The sequence below is a fragment of the Leuciscus leuciscus genome (genome assembly GCF_965113295.1).
Source record: "Leuciscus leuciscus genome assembly, chromosome: 22".
NCBI classification, from domain to species: domain Eukaryota; kingdom Metazoa; phylum Chordata; class Actinopteri; order Cypriniformes; family Leuciscidae; genus Leuciscus; species Leuciscus leuciscus.
This window is the reverse complement of record NC_138746.1, coordinates 33,733,428-33,758,384: the sequence shown is the minus strand read 5'-3', so window position 1 is coordinate 33,758,384 and position 24,957 is coordinate 33,733,428. Positions and strand designations below refer to the sequence as shown.

General features: G+C 36.5%; 2 protein-coding genes and 1 long non-coding RNA gene across 4 annotated transcripts in view; 2 read left to right on the top strand and 1 right to left on the bottom strand.

Annotated features, from left to right (window-relative positions):
- The window catches only part of ifngr1l (interferon gamma receptor 1-like), a 67,099-nt gene extending 59,534 nt beyond the window's left edge, over positions 1 to 7,565 (bottom strand). The window contains exon 1 of one of the 2 annotated variants that reach the window (XM_082153893.1): positions 7,359 to 7,565. In XM_082153893.1, coding sequence (XP_082010019.1) covers positions 7,359 to 7,428 — 70 coding nt within the window. In that variant the 5' untranslated portion in view covers positions 7,429 to 7,565. The remainder of the gene's footprint in view (positions 1 to 7,358) is intronic. The other variant, XM_082153894.1, reaches the window with a different exon arrangement.
- Positions 4,032 to 4,461, top strand: LOC309486568. Its single transcript, XR_014201600.1, has 3 exons — positions 4,032 to 4,058; positions 4,132 to 4,186; positions 4,394 to 4,461. It is a non-coding gene; the product is annotated as an uncharacterized lncRNA (long non-coding RNA).
- Positions 7,566 to 13,136: 5,571 nt separating the features above from the next.
- Positions 13,137 to 24,957, top strand: part of LOC309487111 (uncharacterized protein) — a 39,209-nt gene continuing 27,388 nt past the window's right edge. The window contains exons 1-2 of the mRNA XM_082154658.1: positions 13,137 to 13,306; positions 13,756 to 13,984. The gene's annotated coding sequence lies outside the window, so the exon portion shown is untranslated. The remainder of the gene's footprint in view (positions 13,307 to 13,755; positions 13,985 to 24,957) is intronic.

Genomic DNA, 24,957 nt, shown 5'->3' with positions numbered 1-24,957 from the left:
TTTTTGTCCCATTATTTTTTCTCATTTTAATGCTCTTATCAACATGGAAACGTGGATCGGCTTGCTTTGTGCAAATGTTTTTATTTATTGAAAACAACATTGGGCATATACTGTAATGTTCAATTTCACACTAACATTCTCACTTGGAGCAAATAATCGCATCAGAGAATTCGCATCAGCTGTGTGTGTGCTTGGCCATCCAGTGGTGTTTGAGACTGGACGCGCTGCGATGATCGCTCGGTTCACAACGACGAAACACACAGATCACTCTGGTCTTGTCAATGGAACTTGGAAAGTAAACTTTCCATTCAGAATCTTATTGGCATCCATTTCGGCGTCTCGCGCTCGCCATCCACTCAAAACGTAGCGTTAGCCTTCTACTCTTCGGCCGGCTCGCGAACCCAAACAAGTGTGTACGCGGCGTGCCTGTTGTTTTGTGTCCGGTCTAGCTAGATCCGGTGTGGTGTTGTAGTTTTTCTAACGTTACTAGTTGTTGCAACAGCATGTGAAAAAAACTACAAAGTTTGCTAGGCCAAAAAGAACGTTAACCTCGTGCTAAAAAAATTGACGCCGTTAAAATGGGTTTGCGTTAACGCCGTTAATAACGCGTTTAACTGACAGCACTAATACATAGTAAAAGTAATCTATATTGTAACATTATTAACAAATAATTGCATAGGCCTATAGCCTATAGAAATTATGTATTTTGCTTTTATATATTTTAGGGACAACAACTCTGTGGTGATATCCGTGTCCTCCTTCCGTTTTGGAGGGGGTTACTTCGGGATACCTCCCTGAAATGACCCTTTTGCAGGTTGGGATGTTGTCTGTTGTACATTGTTTTGCATGCTATTTCAGCTCAACGGGGTCGTCTTGATCTGAGGAAGTGGTGGCTAGTCACAGGAAAAGCTTCTCTTGCACAATATTAAGACGTAGAACACTCTCGAGAGTAGAAACATTACCACAGACTGGTAGATTAGGTGCTACAACTCGATCATTTTAACTACGTTTTTACATAGTAAACTGAGTGACAACATTGGTTATGATGATTACTCTGATTTGAGGGGAAAAAACTGCTCATAAAAATTGTGTACATTAAAAAAACCACAAAGCCATAACTGGGAGATTTTATCACTGATGTTAGACTATGAAATGTTACACCACTCAATAGTGCAAAAAACAATGTCTTCTTGACTTTTTTTTCTTTATAAACAGTGGAATGAGCTGTTTTTTGTTGTTGTAGAGTTAATTGTTAAACCATTCGGACATAACATTAGCAAGTAACTAACAGCATCTAGACATATTTCGACTGCGAGACAGTTGAGCAAAGCTCATAATGCGGTTTCTGAATAGTAATTTTGAGGAAAAATGTTGCTAAATTCTCAATGAAAATCAACCTAATAATTTTTTTTTTTAAATCAGACTTGTTTGAGAAAACTTTGTTGAAGAGAAGTGAAATTTAGAAAGCAGAAATCAGTTTTTGCACTTAAGAGGAAGTTTAGTGCTGTTAACACAGTGCTTACTAACAGTTTAGTTTTGATGTGAGAGTATTTCAGTGGGAATATATATATATATATATATACAGCCTTGCCAAAGAACTGAGATCACATGCCACCTTTGTGACCTTTGACATTATTCTTTTGGCTAAAATAAAAGGGTTTTATTTGTGCCTTGCCATGAGTGCAGGGAATGTAAAACAGCAGTAGGCGGTTGCTTCTAAAAGCCTGTGTTTGTTCGCTGTTTATTTTGTCTTCTGATTTCAGCCGGAGAAGCAGCGTCGCAGTCGAACAATGCTAAAGGCCACACTGATTTGCAGCTGTAACCACGTGTGATGAGTGACATTTTCACACCCGCTCACATCAGACCTAGCTGTGGTTTTTACTGTGACACATGTGTGAAAATAAAACCAAAGTCTGTGCCCCGTTATATAGCACCCATACTGTACATTCGACAGCAAACTCTGGCCAAGACATCGGCTGGCTGACTCTGGCACACTTGGTGCAAACAAGAATTGAGAAAGAAATACAAGAGACAGAAACGAAGTAATGAAAAGAACAACAGGAAGGAAGTGAAAGAGCGAGAGAGAGAAATGAGAGAAACATTCTCACGCAAACACAAGCAATCATACGAACAAACGTTTGAGCCCTAAAGCCGAACTACGGTCATCTGAGACCCACAGCAAACCGACACTATGGAGTTCAATAGAAATATAATCCCTGCTGATAAGTGCTAAGTGAACCCTAAAGTAAAGGGAAATCTGCCTCTGCAAGCCATCCGATGTGCATAAAGGCAGGAGAAATGCAAGTACCTGCATGTAAAATGTTTAAAACTTGAAACTAAAAGTTACATTATATATAGATTATTCTATCTTCAGATAAACATAATTAGAAATACTGAGGTTTTTATCATATACACACATATGAAGAGTTCAGATGCAAAAGCCTCTAAGTGCCATCTGAAATTTTCTTCTAGAATTATAATTTTTATAAAGCTTGTATATTTAAGTTCAGTAATTTCACTTAAATGACAATTAATAGGTAGTTTGCATTGCCATTTAATTGAAATTGTTGAACTTAAATATACGAGCTTGATAAAAATGATAATTCTAGAAGAAAATTTCAGATGGCACTTAGAGGCTTTTGCATCTGAACTCTTTATATATATATATATATATATATATATATATATATATATATATATATATATATATATATAGATCGATGTTAAGCATAAGTTTAGGTGATGACTACAGATATATCAGATATATCAGATATAATATATATATATTAAATATTAAAACTACAGGTTTGTTAGTAAGTACTTGCATATTTTATTTGTTTAATAATTAATCTATAGTAACAACTTGATGATGAATAATAACTGACCACTCAACCTCACAAATCATAACATTAAGCATTTCCACAAGTCTCCCTACATAAAGAGAGGCGACAGACCGACTGCCCAGAGCCTCTTTTCCGGGAGCATTGTGTCCACAGGGATTTTAAAAAACTTCCTGGAATTGAAAGTAAATTGTTTTATGAGGCATCCCATTAGGGTAAGGGACATTTCAAAAACACTGTTGGACAATGTTGATAATAACTGAAATCAACCCAAACCAACACAACCCTCTCTTCCAAAACTCATCCTCCAATCTAGGGATGCACGTTATATCGGCCGATATATGTTCATTTATAATGTTATCATATAGAAACAGTTCACCCAGTTATCATCAGTTCACCATGATGGTTTTTAATTGCTTGAAATATGATTGGAATCAAAAAGGAAAATACAGTAAAGAAGTCTGTCATATCGGCTACATAACATTATCATGAGAACATTTTAATTGTGTGCTTGGAACTTTTATTTTTGTAATCAGGCTCTCAAAAATTATATTAAAAGAATTGGATTTAGATTTTTTTCTGACAATAATGGCTTTCAAAAATAACGAATTATCGGTTATCGGTATCGGCCAATATGTTAATATCGGTGCATCTCAACTCCAATCCTAAACGCCCTGCTCCGAGTCGTGCTCGAACCCCGGCGCTAAACACCACATTCTCTAGCAATCGTCAGCGCGACTCTCCCTAACACTCACAAGAGTGGATGTCTGTTTATCGTAGCAGAAACGCAACAGAGTAATGCTTCACGAAAAATAAAGCGCAGATGATGAACGAATGACAAGGAAGCACAAAAAAATTTAAATAAAGTACACAATAGTAATTACAAACAAGAGTTGGTTGTTAGGGGACATTCATACTCGTCACTCAGTGTTACTCACATGTTACTCGTTACTCAGTGTTACCCGCATGTTACCCAGTGTTACTCGTTACTCAGTGTTACTCAGTGTTACTCACGTGTTACTCGCGTGTTACTCGCGTGTTACTCGCGTGTTACTCGCGTGTTACTCGCGTGTTACTCACGTTACCCAGTGTTAATCGTTACTCAGTGTTACCCAGTGTTACTCACATGTTACCCAGTGTTAATCGTTACTCAGTGTTACCCAGTGTTACTCACGTTACTCGTTACTCAGTGTTACTCACGTGTTACTCGTTACTCACGTTTTACTCACATGTTACCCAGTGTTAATCGTTACTCAGTGTTACTCGTTACTCAGTGTTACTCGTTACTCAGTGTTACTCGCATGTTACCCAGTGTTACTCGTTACTCAGTGTTACTCGTTACTCACGTGTTACCCGCATGTTACCCAGTGTTACTCGTTACTCAGTGTTACTCGCATGTTACCCAGTGTTACTCGTTACTCAGTGTTACTCACATGTTACTCGTTACTCAGTGTTACCCGCATGTTACCCAGTGTTACTCGTTACTCAGTGTTACTCGCATGTTACCCAGTGTTACTCGTTACTCAGTGTTACTCACGTTACTCGTTACTCAGTGTTACTCACGTGTTACCCGCATGTTACCCAGTGTTACTCGTTACTCAGTGTTACTCGCATGTTACCCAGTGTTAATCGTTACTCAGTGTTACTCGTTACTCACGTGTTACTCACGTGTTACTCACTGTTACTAGTTACTCACGTGTTACTAGTTACTCAGTGTTACTTGTGTGTTACTCAGTGTTACTTGTGTGTTACTCAGTGTTACTTGTGTGTTACTTGTGTGTTACTCAGTGTTACACACATGTTATTTAGTGTTACTCGCATGTTACTCGTTACTCAGTGTTACTTGCGTGTTATTCAGTGTTACTCACGTATTTTAGTCACAAAATCTAGTCATCCAGCATCTCCACCCTTCCTCTTTTATCCTCATCACCAAAAATGTGTTTTACGTGGACAGATCAATACAGTACAAAGAACATCAAGAAAATGTAGGATATTGGAAAATAACAAAGTCTTTTTTATGCATTTTAATCTTCGCTATTGCTTCAATCCAAATGAACAAGCGCGCCGTTATTTGTTGCGTAGTGACGTGTGTTCAAGTAAGCCAGATATGAGCAGATTCTGCGCAATCATGATGACTCGCGAGGATTTGCGCTAAATCTGCGCAGATTTGTCTACACGAACTTCCCCAGCAAAGTGAGTAAACATAATGAGTAACCCACCAAATTGGCAAGTGATTTGACAGCATTACCCGCCACAGTTGATATTTACCCGCATTTGGTGGGTTGGCGAGTGTTGCAATGAAAATAAAGTTACAATATATAACAACACAGCACTGCAGATTTTCATGTCTGTCCTGATGTCTGATGATGGACGGCCTGCACTGTCCTCTCTTGCATGCTTACAACAACTTCTCAGACTAATGGATTGCTTCTTATGATTAATGTTGCTCTCTACCAGGAATCTGGAAACTGAATAGATAAATGAACTAAATCAATCACTTTTTTACAACAGAAATGAACTCACTGAACTTACTTAAGCTTGACTATGACACCGTTTTCTTCAAGATCTGCTATCAGAAACAAACTTTGTTGCAATATTTCCCTGTTATCACTGTAAAGATGCTTTGAAACAGTCTGTACTGTAACATGTGGCTTGACGTGACTTGATTTGATTAGATGCCTTCCAGACAAAGTGCTCTTTATAAAACACGTTTGCTGTCTGGGAATTGTTTTTTTCTCTACAGAAGCACATATCTTATTACACATCGTATTACATATCACAGCTCTCTGGAGTTCTTGATTCAGAAAGATTGATCATGGCACTCAGCTGTCAGATATTCCCACTAATTATTATCAGTATTATTATCACATCACATCACAGACTTGCTCTCGTTTCGTACAAAAGCAACTGACGCCATCCTGCGCCTCAGTTATCAATCGCAGTGAATGAACATCAGGACTACAGTATTATTGCGGTAATGCACTGCAGTGTTTGTCTTGTTGCTAAGTTGATTTGTACGTTGTAATTGAATATTTTTCTTAGTGGAAGCTTTAGGGTAATATACAGGTGAAATAATAAAATGGTGTTTTGGCTGGCTTACCAAACAGCTATAGACCAGGCATATTCAATTCCAACAAGACCGCAACACATAATAATAACTGTAGCACCATTTTACTGTAGTTAAAGTGAGCAGCGTGTCGAAACAACGGAGTAGTTTACACCACAAGCGTTAGGTCATTTATGATAATGATCTTTTGTCTCTATATCCACTCTTAATATTTCATCTGGAGGCAAAAACGTCAAAGGAAGAGATATAACAACAGTAGCAGAAACACAGTGAGCAGGAAACTAGTGTGATACTCTCGCTAAAACACTGCAGAAAACAACAATGCTGCAAATATAGTGACTGTTTAAACCAGATTTGTGACAAGATGTTTTTTCATCTACATTTAGCATTATTAATCAACATGTTACGAGCATTTCAAAATAAACATATAGCCTAGTTATAGCCAAATTGGGAAAATTATTTGTAAATGGCAAGGAAAGACAACGAACTTTGAAATGACTAGTTAACTTTGTTTTCTGCTCATAATGAAGGCGTTTTGATTATTATGTACATTGTTTGTTTGGTTTTAGTAGATACTTATTTTAAGCAAAATATAAAAATGGTCCAGACTTCAAGAGGAAAACCCTGAACCCACATTCAGTATTATTATACAGTAGAACAGTAATATTAATTGAATACCCCTGCTATAGGCCCTATAAACACTTACAAAAGAGTTGAAGGCGCCTCAGTCATTTATTAATATGAAGACATCGCTTCAGCACTTTTTGGTTGGTCAATTATCAGTGAAATATTGTGGCGATGTAAGCTAAATCTTTGTTTGTTAAGCATAAAGTACCGTTAGCACAGTAAACATTGCAGTCGTTGTTCTTAGTGAGCAGGAGGAACATTTGTATCTACATTACAAATAAAGTCCCTCGACTACGACTCTCTTAGTTAGTATGCCATTCTGGAAAACACACATTATGAAGGAGACTGTTTGAGTGTGTGCGCGCACAGGCCTTAAGCGTTTATACCACACAAGTTCTAGCATTCTTTTTTAAACAACAACGTGAACTATTTTGAATCCCAAGATATTTAATATTCTAGGGTATTATTATAATATTTTTTTTAAATAAAGATTGAACTCAAAAACCGCCCAGACGAGAATGCATTTTCGGGCAGGGGAATCACAACTGTAAAACACTTAACGTTACATTTCCCAGATTTGGGAAATGATAGCCTATGATATGGGAACCGCAGCTCGGTTACCAGAAATGATCCACGCATTTGAATTATAGCCTACAGCTCAAACACAAGTGGCGATTATTTAAAACATAACGTTACTGTATAAATTGTTATTTTACTGAATATTCCTGAAATCACACGTATCATATTATTGGACGCACGCGCTCATGTGAACAGAGATAGATAGACATCGTTAGCACAAGCAGCTTTAGCAATATGATACTCACCAAAACCAAATGCACAATGACACAATAAGGCGTAAAACACCCCAAACTGGAATACAGGGTCCTTTAACATTGTCGCAAACCGGTTTTCCCAAACTCTCAGGCCGACTTCAGATGTGCGTCCGGAACCCGAACAACAACATTTCCTGACTCGGTCGCTCGGAGATCTGCGCTTTTCCCTTCGACAGTCGACTGGACTCACTCTGGGTTGCCAAATATTCATATTCACCCTGACACAGTAATGAGGCGACGTGTCCCCCGTTAGTCCATTATACACTGTATATCATGCATTATTGTTTTTATTTGATTGGTAAATAATATGTTTTCTAATATATGAATACTGCTGACATGATGTGTATTGTAAGCTTTTCGTGTTTTGTGTGATCTGGCAACCCGGTGGAATGAAAGATACGGTGCTTTCCACCTTATCAGGCCTCAAGCTACCAAAAAAAAAAAAAAAAAAAACTTAGGAAAGTAGAGCTTACCTGATTGTTTGGTAACACCTTACAGTTTCGATGTTACTCATCATAGGCCTATAGATAGGCTATTATGTATTGAGGCCAAGGTTTAACTGTCAGAATGTTTTGTGATATTGTGATGAAAGTCAAGTTGACTACAATCATCTCCCCTGAAAAAAAAGAAAGACAAAAAAAAAAAGGTTTCAACAGTTTATTTATCAGTTTATGTACCGAATAGAGTGGAATGTTATCACATAGCCACACTGTAAAACATTTCTAACCTCTCCAAGTCAAAATTTTCTAGTGACTGGTCACATCTAAATTTTTAAATTGGCCCAAGTGCAATTCTTGTTGCAATAGTCTGTTAACTCAATGAGAAATAACACGTCAGACTAATTGAAAAATTTAGATGTTATCAGTCACTAGAAATTTTTGACTTTTTTTTTACAGTGCATATGTGTATACACAGCTTATTAAAAATGATGTGGGAACAACAATTTACAATGTTTATAAAACATTAAAATGTCCAGTTTTCTTGTCATGATTACAATGTTGAAAGGTTACAATGATGTTAGTACAACATTTTCCTAACCTTGTTTTTACTTGCAAAATGTTGTTTTCAGAACATTTTTCCGTGCCCCATGTTATTGTGTATTCTAATAAATAAGCTTATTATTAAAGCAAAAGTATACAAGTTAAAGTTCACAATAAGCAAAGTGCAAGCAAAAGCATAAAGAAATCAGGTTTCGGGTTTGTAGGTTTTCAAAGTAGGCCTACATAAGTGGAATAATCAAATGTCAAATAACATTGCACACTGTCTTTAAAATGTCACTATTTTGACTTTCTCATGGTTTCTCAAGCCAACATAAATAATTATGTTGTTTAAAGAATGTTTTATCTTAACTTTAAGAAAACACTGGTTAAAGCTGTGGAATGTGTCCTGTTTTAGCTGGGTTGCCAGATTTAGCATTATCCTACACTGCTGTTTATTGACACTTATTTGAGAAGTGAACCTATGAAACACATGTGACACCTTGCCCAAATATAAATGCCCCAACCAATTGAGCTCAATTAGAAAATATTTTGTTTAGATGGAATTTTAGTTTTAGTTTAGTTCTGGATGACAGAATTAGCCCTTATTGAATGAACAACACATGTTCAGTTTCAGGCAGGAAAATATAACTTTCATGCAAGATCTGTCTTTCAAGGTCCTGTAAGTTTGATGATCCTGCCTTGACTGGAAAATCTGTACTAAGTCATCGAAGGAAGAAATTTGCACACGTGTGCAATGGTGATATTGGATGTCAGTAGAATTTCACAATAAGTTACAGGAATTACAATTATTCTTTCATTATAGTGCTGTCTTTCTCACTTACGTTGATTCAGCTATGATTCATTTGGTCATTTATGTTTATAAATATTGCAGGAGAAGCCGTAAGATCAGTTTGGAAAATATAGATTAATAAAAGAGCTGCAAGAAAATGCAGCATTGACGTCATCTCTGCATTTCCACCATCTTTGTAAAAAAAAAAAAAAAAAAAGATATAATCAATATGACAACATTTCAACGTTCATTTTTTTAAATGTTTTGACTTGTAAAGCCAATTTTATTATACAGATTATACTCAAGTTTTCAAGTTGAATTAGGTGTTTTTTTTACAGTGTTCTCTTATCAGAAACATTCAGTTCTAGCATTTGTCATATCCGTGCCACCACAACCACACAGTTCTGCACTTCAGCACTTTTATGACTGTTTTCCAGCACGTGTCAAACCACACTGAATAGGAACTTGAAGACAGAAACAACTTTTCAAATAACATTGCCCTTTTCTTTCTCATGGTCCAAACAAAGATGGCCTACTTTTGAATTTCTTTGCACAACTATATGTAAAAAACGTATCAGTCATGCTGATATTCAGACATCGATATATTAACCATGACTGTGGGAATGAGATAAGGAGGTTTATTTTGCCCCAATGTGTGACTCTCTGCTCTCAAACGGAGCTTCTGAGGAGGTTGTTGAATATATAATATACTAAATATAATTTTTGTAATATTCATATATCAGCAAAACATGATAACTGGTCTTAATACATTCATTATTTACTGTAAATGATTAGAAAAATATTTGCTTACACTATTTCGATGGTCCACTTTAGACGTTCTGTTGACTATAACTTTGCAACTACATGTCAACTAACTCTCATTAGAGTATTATAGAGTATTAGTAGACGGTCTGCTTAATATCTGCTAACACTTTATTTTGATGCTTCTCAACAGATATTCTACTGACTATAAGTAACTTTGCAAGTGCATGTCAACTTATTCCTAAAGGTGATGATACACAGGGCAACTTTTTGAGCAATGTTGCTGGGCAATCTTGCCGAGTGATTGTTGCTTGGGCACTTTCCCATTGAAAATGGGCAATACATTTCTATCTGGATCATTTAGATCGGTCGTGGGCCCTGTGTCTCATCTGGTTGCCCATTGACGGCAACATTGCTCAAAAGGTTGCCCTGTGTATCATCACCTTAACTCAAGTTAAACAATGAGTTGCCATGGTAACAAATTAGAACATACTAGGAATCATGGAAACAATCTAAGGGGCTGTTCACTCGATACCGTTTTCAACTAAAAATGTAATATTTTTTATGCGTTTCGGCCGTTCGTTTACACGACAACGTCGTTTTGGTGCCTGAAAACGCAAAAGTTTGTACGTTTTAAGTTTTAAGCTTTAAGTTTTAAGCACATCGTTGTCGAACCCTTTTTTATTGTTCACTCAAGTCAGAACAGGGAGGGAGGGGAGGAATAGGAGGATGGAGGAGGAGGTGAAGGAAGAGGAGGAGGAGGAAGATGAGGAGAAGGAGGAGGAAGATGAGGAGGAGGAAGAGATGAAGGATGAAGAGGAGGAGGAGAGGGAGGAGGTGAAGGTTGAGGAGGAAGAGGAGGTAGAAGAGGAGGAGGAAGAGTAGGAAGAAGAGGAGGAAGAGGAGGAGGGGGAGGAGGAGGAGGGAGGAGGAGATGAAGGCTGAAGAGGAGGAGGAGGAGGTGAAGGTTGAGGAGGAAGAGGAGGAAGAGGGAGGAGGAGGAGGAGGAAGAGGAGGAGGAGGAGGAAGAGGAAGAGGAGGAGGGAGGCGGAGGTGGAAGTGAAGGAGGAGGAGGAGGAGGAGGAGGAAGAGGAGGATGAGGAGAGGAAGAGGGAGGTGGAGGTGAAGGAAGAGGAGGAGGAAGAGGAGAAGGAGGAGAAGGTGAAGGAGGAGGAAGAGGAGAAGGAGGTGAAGGTGGACGAGGTGAAGGAGGAGGAGGAGGTAAATGAGGAGGAAGAGAAGAAGGAGAAGGAGGATGAGGAGGTGAAGGAGGAGGAAGAGGATGAGGAGGTGAAGGAGGAAGAGGAGAAGGAAGAGGAGGAGGAGGAGGAGGAGGGAGGAGGAGGAAGAGGAGGAAGAAGGGAAAGGAGGCAAGCAGTCTCGGATGAAACTGGTGCTACTCTAGTTGACCATGTTGATGTCTATGGTGTGATGATGAGTTCAGCCAAACACGAGTCGCTGCCCCGTCGCCTCCATCAGAAACAGGTGTAGGTGTTCTTCAGAACTTTTGTGTAGTATTGTTTTGAATTTATCTCACCAGTGTGTAAGACTATGTTGTAGTGTGTGTGTTTTTGAGGGCTTGTGTGTGATGTCAGAGGGAAAAGTTTGGTTTTCAGCAAGATTTAATGGTTTTGAGTGGACAGCTTCATTTTGACCTGAAAGTAGGAAGTTTGGGTAAATGGGTGAGAAGAAGTTAGGAATTTGTGTTGAGTTTCAAGAAAATGAGTCATAATTCCAAGAAATGTGTTTGAGCAATCATTAACAACTGTAATTCATTCATTATTTACAGTAAATGATTAGAACAAATATTTGGTAACTCTTTATTTTGGTCGACTTTAGACTTTCTGTTGACTATGAGTAACTTTGCAACATGCCAACTAACTCTCATTAGAGTATTATAGAGTATTAGTAGACGGTCTGCTTAATATCTACTAACTCTTTATTGTGATGCTCCTCAACAGATATTCTACTGACTATAAGTAACTTTACAAGTGCATGTCAACTTATTCTACTAACCCTAACTCTAATACCTAACATTGCTAGTCTACTACAGTCTAATAATCTAATGAAAGTTAGATGACATGTAGGTGCAACGTTATAAAGTGGACTAACGAAATACAGTGTAACCAAATATTTACAGTGAGATGTAATGTTAGTATTTACAGTTAGACTCGTGCAGGCACTTAGAAAGAATAAACTACATACAAACACCATCATTTTCTCACCCCTAATGTTATTATAAACTTTCCAAAAATGCAGCGAGATCTATGTTTGAATACTAAATGTATACAATTCAGAAATGTTTTAAATGCTTTTATATTTCTACATGTTGCATATTTGCTGTAAACTCTATTGGCAGGCTTGACTGTGACATTTACAGTGTGTGACACACACAGGTCAACATGTGGTCAATGAATCTGCATATTTGGCAACAATGGTGAAAACGGTCCATCGCTTTCACTTTATATAACAAACCTACTAACCAGTGACTTGTTGCTTCTGTTGAATAATTGACACACATGTTTGCATCTGTTTGATTTGTAACACACAAAAAAAAAGAAGAGAGTTCATTTCACCTCCTCTGGTCATTTAATGTATTACGCCTCAAAAAAGGTTAAAAAAAAGAAAGAAAGAAAAAAAGGGAAAGTTTGAGTGATTCATGGCATGATATGAGTAGTTCGCTTGTTTGTGAGTGTATTCTGTCAAAACGCAACATGCTCATGACCAAGATTTTAGTTCAGATTTACATAAAGGTATAAAACGTATATTTTAGGTCCTGTAACGGTTGAATATGCATGAATATGCAAATTAGCCCCGTCTCCACTCACTCACACCAGCTCAGAATAGCTGATACTCACTCAACTTTACTGTATAACTGTGTAGAAACTGATTCAGCAGAAGAAGAGTGAATTATACAGGCTCGTCTACAAGTCCATGTATCAGAATGCTTTTTTTGTGTCGTTCTTTGCAAAGTCGGACACATGACGGTAATGAATATGATTAGACTACATTATCAAACAGCTAATAATGTGTTGCTAATGTTACACAAACCATGTTCCCGTTCGCATCTCAGAGTCAGACAGCTGTCCTTTAAAACTCAGGGTCATTAAAACACTTTGAACATCATAGAAAGTCAGTGGAGAAAGTTCATAAATGGTCGTGGTCGAGTCATGCGCTTGCCTCATATTTTTTATTGACCGCCTCACATTGTTCCAGTTAACATTTTCCTTCTTGGCTTAGCGGCTCATGCATAGCAAGATGCTGAGGACACCGTCTTGTGGCTTTTGGCAACCTCTGTGTATTCGGCAAGCCCAACCCCACAGTCCATGAGTGATCCCTGAGATCCTCAGACGAGTGGACCGTGAGATGGACATGTGCTTCACTGACTCTCAGACAAACACTAACAGGTAAGCTCCTTTTCACTCTCTCTTTCTTTAAATGTGACTTACTGTAAACCGTTCAGGACTCTAAGTCGAGTGTGAGTGTTAGAAAAGCCATATGTGGACAGTGTTTATCTAAAGTCAATCTAACCACTTTAACAGCACACACAGGGTATTATCGTCTGACAAGACAGATGTTTTCTTAGATTAACTCGAGGAAACAGTGAATCATCACATGCAAAGCTGCCAGGAATTCTTTCATTTTGCATGAGGGAGAAAGACTCTACTGGAAAGCTTTATTAATGGGTGCATTATGTAGATCCTTTATTTTCCGAGCTCTGAAAAGGATGTAATGTGTGATGCTGGTTGAGAATGAATAGTTTCATGTTTGCTCTGTGTGAGAAGGTGAGATGGAAAGTAAATCCTGAACCAGCTCGGACTCGCTGATGAAGTGTGACACACCCTGTGTTATTCAGGAGAGAAAATGGAGGACAGCTGCATGTGTTCTGGACCAGGCAGGATAAATAGTGTTTGCTAGCGGCACGTCACCTCCGGGCAGTTCTGTTGCATAATGAGAAACTCAAGCACAGTTTAAATCCCTGGAGGAAGAAGCCCGCCAATCCAAGCAACACGACTGGGGCTGAGGAGTTTTCGTCAGAAGCGAAACCTTCAGGTTTGAACTTGCCAAAGAAAGCCGATAAAAAGGTAAAGCTACACTGTGTTTGGATGATAGGCGTAAGTACTCGAATGTAAAACTGTAAGAGACAGACCGTGTTTTAAACATGCTGATGATGCAACGGTCTGTGAATTATTTCAAATGTGCAAAACGTCTATTTTTTTTATATTTAATGTAAAAAATGTAATTGGAATTTCTGCTCTATTTCCAGAAACTATAGCCTGGAAATACAGTTTATGTCAATAGAAGAAAAGGTTCTAAATAGAACTTTAAAGGGTTCTGTCTTCATATATAGAACCGTTTAGGCGTTACCATCATGGATCTAGTTTTAATGAATTAATTTAGTTTCCATTCATCTTTTAATACAATTTTATGAATTAAACAGCTTGTAAACATACTTTATCACTAGATAAACCCATTAAATATGAAAGTATTATGCGATAATTTAAGACATTTCTCCTTACAGAAACTTCTTGGCATAAAGAGTTCTTTCAAATTGAGTCAAGAACCCTAGAGTTCTATATAGAACCAGAACCCCACTGAACCTTTTTTTCTTAGAGTGCAGAAATAGTGTAGAATGAAATGTTTTCTTCATGTTCAGAATTTTAACACGTTCATTTCCATGGTTAAAGATAGGGTAGGCATTTTTTTTCTTCTTCATAAACTCTTTGTTATTCTGGTTTAAACTCTCTTCACATCCTGATAGCACTCAATAATAGAAGTGGTGTAAATATTAAAACGTGGACATGTACACTACTGGTCAAAAGTTTTAGATCGGTACGATTTTTAATGTTTTTAACAGAATTCTCTTCTGCTCACCAAGGCTGCATTTATTTGATAAAAAACAATAAAAAAAAAACAGTATTATTGTGAAATATTATGACAATTTAAAATGACTGTTTTCTATTTTTATATATTTTAAAATGTAATTTATTCCACAGATGAAAGCTGAATTTTCAGCATCATTACTCCAGTCTTCAGTGTCACATGATCCTTCAGAAATATTCTAATATGTTGATTTTATGCTCAAAAAACAATGTTGAAAACAGCTGTGTACAATTTTTTTTCAAAATTCTTTGATGAATAGAAAGTTCAAAAGAACAGCATTTATTTAAAATCGAATATTTTCTAACATTATAAATGTCTTTACTGTAACTTTTGATCAGTTTAACTCATCCTTGATGAATAAAAGTATTGATTTATTTTAATTATTTCCCCCAAAAATTTAATAAAAATTCTTACTGACCCCAAACTTTTGAAGGGTCGTGTTTAATGTTACAAAAGCTTTAGATTTCAGATAAATGCTGTTCTTTTGAACTTTCTATTCATCATAGCATCATGACATAAAAATGTAAAAAACAGTTTTCAACATTGATAATAATCATAAATGATTCTTGATCATCAATTATCATATTAGAATGATTTCTGAAGGATCATGTGACACTGAAGACTGGAGTAATGATGCTGAAAATTCAGCTTTGATCACAGGAATAAATTACACTTCACTATATATTCACATAGAAAACAGCTGTTTTAAATTGTACAAATATATTTAACAATATTACTGTTTTTGTTTGTATTTTTAATCAAATAAATGCAGCCTTGGTGAGCAGAAGATACTTCTTTTAAAAACATAAAAAAAACATCTAAAACTTTTGATCGGTAGTGTATATTCTGTGGAAGTCAAAACACATTCATCCAATCATTGCATTCGCCGCATCATCTGCAGCAGTCAGGTGGTACGAGTAAGAGATCTGTCAGTTGTTGATGTTCATTATTATAGTAATGTTATGTGATTCAAAACTAGCTTGCTATTGCTAGCCACTCTGAAATTGCCTACCCTACCTTTAAATGGACAAACTGGTGATTGTGGACCACTTTATGTTGTCAGTTGCAGATGTGAGCTGATAGAGTATGTTGTTGTTTTCAGCTGAGACGACAGCTCATGAACACCATGGCACTGCTGACAGACTGTCAGAGGACTGAGCCGGTTTTATTGTCCTCTCTACATCTGGCATTGGCTGACTAACCAATCAGAGCGCCACTCTTGTTCACGCATCACTGAAACACCCTGTGGGTTGCAGATCTTTCACTGGTGAGGAGATTGGCTCATTCCTGAGTTTGTAAGGCACGATCTGAGCGACTCCAAAAGAAAGAACTATTATGTTGCCTTCTAAGAGTCCTTCTTGAAAGCAAATTCAAAGCATCCTTTAGAGAAATGAATAGCAACAAGCTCAGTGATAACCATCCAAGATGGCGTAAGGACAGAGAAGTATCAATAGAATTGATTCATTACTAAAATCAATAGTTCTGATTCAAAATGGACCAATGTACCCCAGTATTTTGATTTCTTCTATATGTTTTATGCTTAAAGGCGTTGGAATGATGCGCTGACGTGATTTCCACTGAAACAGAAGCTAAGGCCCGACATCTTGAATTGCTCCTCCTCATTTTTCAAATAGCCAATAGTGTTTAGTTTACCTCAGACTGCGAGTCGTAGTCAAGTCCAGTCATCTTCATTTATATAGCGCTTTTAACAATGTAGACTGTTTCCAAAGCAGCTTTACATTGATAATAGGAAATTAAAGTAAAGTGTTTTGGCTTTATAGCAGCTCTAGAATAAAGTTATTGTCCAGCTAAAGTTAGCTTGATTGATTCACTTCCGTCGCAACGATCATTAGTTATTAACTTAGACAGAGCTAACAAGACACCGTTTTAACAGAAAACTCTTACGTTTTTTCTGCGCAAACTTCAAAAACGCGAACCAGTGAGAACGCCGATGGCGTGCGCATGTGTATTACGAGTTCAGTCTAATCCCGACAACGCTTTATCTGTAGAGAGGGACACTTGACGTACTTGACAGCACCGTGGAAGCGAATCCGAGCGCTAATGATACGTTGAATTCAATAGTAGCGGTGTGGTCCGTGTGAATGAATTCAAGTCATTTCGTACTTAATTAGCGTACAGTTGAAAAACAGAATAAAACTCACACATCTCCAACCCATATTGCTCTGTGACGTGTCAACGCTCGCTTCGGCCAGGTGGTGTTTATTAGGGCTGGGTATTGACACAAATTTCACAATTCGATTCCGATTCGATTCGATTCAATATTGATTATCGGTTATTGATTATTATTTTCGATATCAAGTGCAATACATGGCAAATTTCAAATCTCTTAACTAATGCTGTAAACTATGGGAGTCAGTGGTAGCCTATAGGCTTCATTAGCCTACTATAATATTGAAGGTAAAAATGAACTTATTTGTATACAAACACTTAAAATACACTTTTATTTATTTTTATAATAATAAAGTTATATGAAATATAAACATTTAAATGGTGGCTGTCATAAAAACCTGCCAGATTTATTCAAACATGCGTTAAAAATTATAATGAATATGTAATATGGTGCATATATTTAGCTAAATGCTGCTCTCTAGAGTTAATTATAGCTGACTGACGAGTTTATGGTCACTGGATATGGTTGTTCTGAGGTAAATGTGACGTTACATGACATTGTTTACAAGCTGTTTTACTGACGTCTTTCCACGGTTGAAACACTGATTGAGTGATTCCACGTCACATGATACGGATTTCGATAAGTTGTACTCTATCTTTTAACACACTTTCAGAAGCTCATTCATGTTTATTTCGCGCTGTAACTGGTGTTATTAAAGGAGAAGTTCACTTTTGAAAAAACTTTTGCTGATAATTTACTCACCCCCATGTCATCCAAGATGTCCATGTCTTTCTTTCTTCAGTCGAAAAGAAATTAAGGTTTTTGATGAAAACATTCCAGGATTTTTCCACATATTATGGATTCCATTGGGACCCAAACGGTTCAAGGTCCAAATGACAGTTTCATTGCCGCTTCAAAGGGCTTTAAACGATACCAGACGATGAATAAGGGTCTTATCTAGCGAAACGATCGGTCATTTCAAAAATAAAATAAAAAGTTGACGTTTTATAAGCACAAATGTTCGCCTTGCTCTGTTCTGTGATGCGCGTTCGTGACGTCACGTAATACGCAATTACGTTGAAAAGGTCAAGTTTGATGTGTTTACAAATGTGCGGAAGGAGGACCATATAAACATTTTCAAATGTATTTGTGTCAGTTTATCGTTTAAAATGCCCATTTCGTGTGCGCATCCTGAGTGTTTTAATATTAAAAAGCCAAAAAGAACATTTTCTTCAATTTTTCAAGCGTGACCTTTTCAACGTAATTGCGTATTACGTGACGTCACGAACGCGCATCACAGAACAGAGCAAGCCGAACATTTGTGCTTATAAAACGTCAACTTTTTATTTTATTTTTGAAATGACCGATCGTTTCGCTAGATAAGACCCTTATTCATCGTCTGGTATCGTTTAAAGCCCTTTGAAGCGGCAATGAAACTGTCATTTGGACCTTGAACCGTTTGGGTCCCAATGGAATCCATAATATGTGGAAAAATCCTGGAATGTTTTCATCAAAAACCTTAATTTCTTTTCGACTGAAGAAAGAAAGACATGGACATCTTGGATGACATGGGGGTGAGTAAATTATCAGCAAAAGTTTTTTTAAAAGTGAACTTCTCCTTTAAGGCGGAAGAGAAGATCATGTGCTTCTCTTGAGCTGAGCCAGAGCGATCTCACGCCACAGCGACAACACGGTATGTTTTTGAATTTCGTAAGAAAATGGACGTAATTTGAAATCTGAGACTTTGTTTCATATCAATAGTAACAAAGCACAAAGATTATTGTGATTTATTGGATGGGATGCGCTACAATGTTCCATTCATTCATCAACTGAAAACAGGATCTAATCGATTCTTGGGATTTAAGAATCGATATCGGTTCGTAAAAATGAGAATCGATTAAAATCGAGAAATCAATCTTTTTTACCCAGCCCTAGTGTTTATAGCAGAGGGGGCGGAGCTTTAGATTCTAGAGAGCATTTGATTGGACAGGAGATGATGTGATATCATATCACGGTGATGAGTAGTCCTTATACTACGGCAAGTGTCAAAATGATTAATGACTTTGACCTTTGACCTTTTGACAGGTTGAACTTCCGGTGACCTTATGATTGATGGGTTGAACTTCCTTTATGAGGTCATGGGATTAACCTTTGCCCTTCCTACCTATCGATCATGGTTTTTGACAGTTGCTTTTGCCCCGGTGACCTAGCTAGTACTAAATCATAGTTTTGACGGTTAGTTTTTGACCTATTTAAATAGAACAGATGTTTGAACTTTGTCCCAGTTATGTGTGTGCGTGTGTGGTTATATGGCTTGTGCCTGCGCCTGCAGTTATTTCATATATGTGACATTCAGTTATTTCACATTTTATATATAAAACATTCTATAATTTATATAACCTAAAACAATTAAAGGTTGAAAAAACATTTAGTTATTTCACATTCATATGTAAAACATTCTATCCTTTATATCATCTAAAACAATTAAAGGTTGAAAAAACATTTAGTTATTTCACATTCATATGTAAAACATTCTATAATTTATATAATCTAAAACAATTAAAGGTTGAAAAAACATTTAGTTATTTCACATTCATATGTAAAACATCCTTTATATAATATAAATGATCATGCTAAAGTTCTTTTTAAAAGTGTATAACATAAATTATATAATCTAAAGCAATTTAACTAAGGTTGAAAAATATTCTGTTCTTTTAAAAGCTTACTAAAACCAATAGTTTTAGTTTTAGATAAAAGTATATAAAATTGTCTTACCTTATTTTAGAGAGAGTTGAAGAAGTAGCTCCAAACACATCATTGTCCATACGAATGGGTCACACAAATAATTAAACTAAAGTTGAATAAATATTCTGTTCTTTTTAAAAGTATAATGAAATACTTATAAAATCTACCGAACCAAGTATTTCAGTTTACTGAATTCAAATAGTCATTCCTGAATGACCTCGCACTGTCTCAAAACATGGGGAGCGCGCCTCTAATGTATGTGTGTCAAAAAGTAAAGGAGCCGTGTGTGTGTGTGTGTGTGTGTGTGTGTGTGTGTGTGTGTGTGTGTGTGTGTGTGTGTGTGCGCCCCCCTATTCCTGCGAGCTCTGACATATGAAACAGGACCACACTCCACATTCCTGAGCACGGTGAAAGTGAGAATAATGTTTTATATTTCACACAATAATATAAAATAAAATATCTTGCTAAAGTTGAAAAACATTCAGTTCTTTTTAAAATATTAAAATCTACTGAAACCAATTAATTCTGCTTTAGATAATCAAAAGATAAATAAAAATCATCTTACCTTATTTTAGAGAGTTGAATAAGCTCTTAACACATCAATGCCCATACCATGGATGTCCACAAAAAATGCAATGTATGAAACGGGTTCACGGAAATAAAAAATCATCTTACGTGTTTAGAAATCAGGGCCCTCTGGCCTCTCTTTACACCAGTGGGGCTCTAACTCACAGATCAGAATGCTTCTCAAAGTAAAAGCCAGAGCACATCGTATTCCAGAGAGCATCAAGGCACTGTGATTAAACAATGTCACAAAATTACAATCAGTTAAATGTTTAGAGAGTTAAACAAGTTTATGAATGGGTTCACAATATTGTTTTACACAACTTGTTTTTACTGAATTCATATAGTCATTCCTGAATGACCTCACACTGCCTCAAAACATAGGGAGCACGCATCTATGTATGTGTGTCAAAGCAGTAAAGGAGCCGCGCGCGTGTCTGTGTGTCTATGCGTGCGTCCTCTGCTTTCTGACATCCCCCTCCTTCTGCTCCTCCACATTCCATAGGTAACAGTGAAACTGTGAAGTGTATCTCACACCAACTAAAGTTGAAAAAACATTCTGTTCTTTATAAGTATAAATGAAATGGTTATAAAAATATCTACTGAAACCAATTGTTTTAGATAAACAAAAAGCATAAAATCCATCTTCCAATAACACATTCTATTCTTTAAAAGTATATAAATAATATAAAATCACAGAGTGGTTCTCTCTCTCTCTCATTTAAAAGCATAACCTTAAAAGTTTAAATCAAATATTTAAAGTTTCAATACATTCATATCTTCTATTTATCTTTTAGGAGATTACTGTAATGATTTTGTTATTAAACAATGTCTGTTCAAAAACTTTAGATTGTTGAAAAACTGTACTTAGTCGTCATAAATCTCATTTATATGAAAAGATTCAATCAGCAATTTTTGTCCGTGCGGGGGTTTCAATTTTTATGGCTTTCCATAGCTATAATGATGTTTGTACCGTAACTGCATATTCTATCATGTACACCTAAACACAGAAAACTACATTTTCAACAAATGAAATAAGTAAATCATTTAATATCATTTTTTGCGCACACACACGGTTCTAAAAAATAAACTAATTTCTATTTTAAATTAAATTATTATTCATATATATATATATATATACATATAACCAATAAATAATAACATATACTACTAAAATGTAAACAAAGTTTTAGCTAAATAATTAAGTATATAAATAAAAACACCTTACATTCCTGAGGTGAGAAAGGGGTTTCCTATTATCAGACTAACTGAAGTTGAAAAACATTCTATTCTTTAAAAGTATATAAATTAATTGTTTATAATATAAAATCACAGAGTGGTTCTCTCTAACATAATGATTTTTGTACCGTAACTGCATATTCGATCATGTACACCCTAAACATGTACACACATGATACTTCGATCATGTACACCATCACAGAAAACTACATTTTTTTAAAATGAAATAAAATAAATAATTTAATCAAATGTAAACAAAGTTTTAGCTAAATAAAAATACCTTACATTTCCAGAGAGGCGAAGTAGTTCTTTATGCAATGATAAAAACAATCCAAAAAAGCAAATAGTTTAAGTTGTCCTATAACAGCCCCAGACCCTCCCGGTGATAAACTACAGTGTGAACTGAAGCTTCAGGATATAGGGCGACATACCAGATGAGTCTCGGGGGGACAATGTCGCAGTAAATCTAGTCTGCATTTCAGAGCATCCAGAGTTTATACTAAATTCATTTAAAAGCATAACCTTAAAAGTTTAAATCAAATCTTTAAAGTTTTATTAAAACCATATCTTCTATTTATCTTCTTAGAAGACTTGGGTATTATTGTTACTAAACAGCATCTGTTCAAAAACTTTAGATTGTTGGAAAACTGTGCTTAGATCATAGATCTTTTGTCCATACAACATGTTTGTCACGATGTTTTTAAGAAATCCGAGAACTTCACGTTGCTCTTATTTAGACTAAGTTGTATCATTTGGAAAATCACCACACGATTTGAGAGATGCAATGTGTGATAAGTAAAGTTGGTCTTGAGCGAATATTTAATCTTACTGGTAGCTATGATCTATAAGATCATTTTTACTTGTATCTCCCGAACTACCCTTAATCAGTGCGGAAACACTCAAGGTGAAACCCTTTACTGAGAATATACTATCGGTTATCTACTCAAAATATATGTAGAAGTTTCAAATGTTAGCATTTGTTGATGGTGGTCGCATGAACAGACTTTGGGGAGAGCTATAGCAGAAAGCATGCCCTTTGACCTCCTCCATTTTGGAGTCCTCCCAAAAGGATTTCTCCCATCTACTCGCTTTTTGCAACTTTGGTAAATGTGCCAAGAAGCTATGACAACATGTCTTCCAATAGCACATCATTGAGTTTAACTATACATGTTCTACCGTTATGCTGCCTATATAATGATTTACACAACCAAGCAATGAAAAAAAGCTTGTCATTTAGACCGTAACTTTGACTTACCTGTCGAGAAGAAAGCAGGCAACTTCCCTTTCAAAGTCTTTCTCCTTCATTAGCTCTTTCCACCTGGGAAAAGCTATCCCGATATTTATTTACATCCCGATCAATTAAATTTCTGCTTTTTGGCGACGAGGATTCCTTCTCCTGCATAACTTTGATCCTGCATAATAATTTACCGTGCAGTGCAGCCTTTCAAATGTGCCCGGGGCAGTATTTTCACTAGGGATGCACCGAAATGAAAATTCTTGGCCGAAACCGAAAACCGAAAAAGAGGAAACTAAGGCCGAAAACCGAAAACCGAAACACCGAAATAAATTATGCCAATTATTAGTACCATTGCATTTATGGCTATGACTGTGTACTAACTTTACTATAATCAAGGCATTGCATAAATTAATATTAAAGTTTCAAAGAATAAATCAATTAAAATGTTATGCAAATATTTATTTAGCACATTGCAAAGTATAAAATTAAATGTTTAACTTGACCCCACTCATGTGTACATTAAATAATAATGTAAAAGCCTACTGGCCTGCAGAAAGGTTTAAAAATGAAATGTTCTCTCATAAAAACAAAGTGCATTTAGGTCAATACTGCCATAGCCCATAATAATATCTGCAGCTATATGCTCATGGACGTGAGTTGCAAAAACCATAAACAGCTAAGGTAAACACACACACCTCTGATAAATGACGGCTGCTCTGCACACACACGCAAGGTCTCTCGCTCCCTCTCTCAGCCGCGCGCACGCTACGTATGCGCGCTCATGCTCGCTCGCGATTCCGGGAGATTTAAACTAATTTGCGGGCATCAGGGAGCCGCTATCAATACGCGGGAGACTCCCGGAACTTCCGGAAGACTTGGGACGTCTGTGTTTTAAAAATCGCTGTCCGTGGGTCACTCTCAGATATATTGAAATACATCCACACCGCAGATATGTTGCTTCAGACAAGCACGTGCAGGTCGCGGTATCTGCTGTTTGCGTCATCACAACATTTCGGCCGTATTGTTTCGGTGATAAAAGTCTTTCGGCCGAAAACCGAAAATACACTTTTGGGCCATTTTCGGCCGAAAATTTTCGGTGGCCGAATATTCGGTGCATCCCTAATTTTCACATTTTCATCCAGGCTGCCCGGGTTCGACTCCCGGTATGGGAAGACAATTTTTTTATATATTGCCAACAAAATTCAAGTTATTCAAGTTCATCAATAATCATTTATAGTCTTAGAGGCCTACACGAACTGCAGAAACAAGCAGAAGATATGTAAAAACTCATAAATGCTGTTTCAGTACTGAATCATTTTCACAAAATACAATTATATTGAATTCAGAAAATGTCACTATGGAATATTTACTTTATCTATCATAATTTCAATTTAGTATGTCATCATCTCATAATTATGACGCATAGTCATCATTTTAATTTCAACTTTTTAAGTCATAATTTCGACTTGTCATAATTTAAAATTTTTGTCAATTACGCCTTTTTAATGTAATACTTAAAACGGTTTTAAGTCATAATTTGGTTGTTGACTATAGTAGTGTTGCACCTGCATGCCCACTAACTCGCTTGTGAGAGTCAGAGTGTGTAAAGTAAACTCTCATTAGTGTTAGTAGAGTATTAGTGGACTGGTAGGGTTAGAATAAGTAATATTAGAATAAAATATCTGTTGGGGGGGCATCACAATAAAGAGTTAATGTTTAATGAGTTAAATGACAACATACCATTTTTCAACCGAGCGAATCTGCACATGAGAGGCCTTCAGAAGTCATAACTTCAGGGGTAGGCCAGTTGGCGAAAACACTGCGTGTGTAAAAATCAAATACTGTATTACAGTTTTTAAAGTTAAGTGTCACAAAGTCTGACACAAGGCCATTAACTTGTTCTTTTTGCTTATTTCTATATATCAACCTGATAAATATGGACTGAATACACGATTAAACAAGATCATTTTTAAGAAAAAACAGTGATTTGAAATACAACTAAACCATGATAATGTTTAGTTTAGAAGTGTATGATCAGGCATAGTGCAACCACGCAATGTTAGATTTCTCTAATCTCTAATTCATCTCACTCACAACGCACAACTTTGTAAATAAACATTTTCAAACTGTAATTATACCATATTTTATTAATATTATGTTGATTTAAAGCTTTTTGTTTGTTATTAACTAATACCTACTAACATCCGGCACAATCTGACCCCAACATCTGACCCCAAATAAACAGATAATGCAATGTT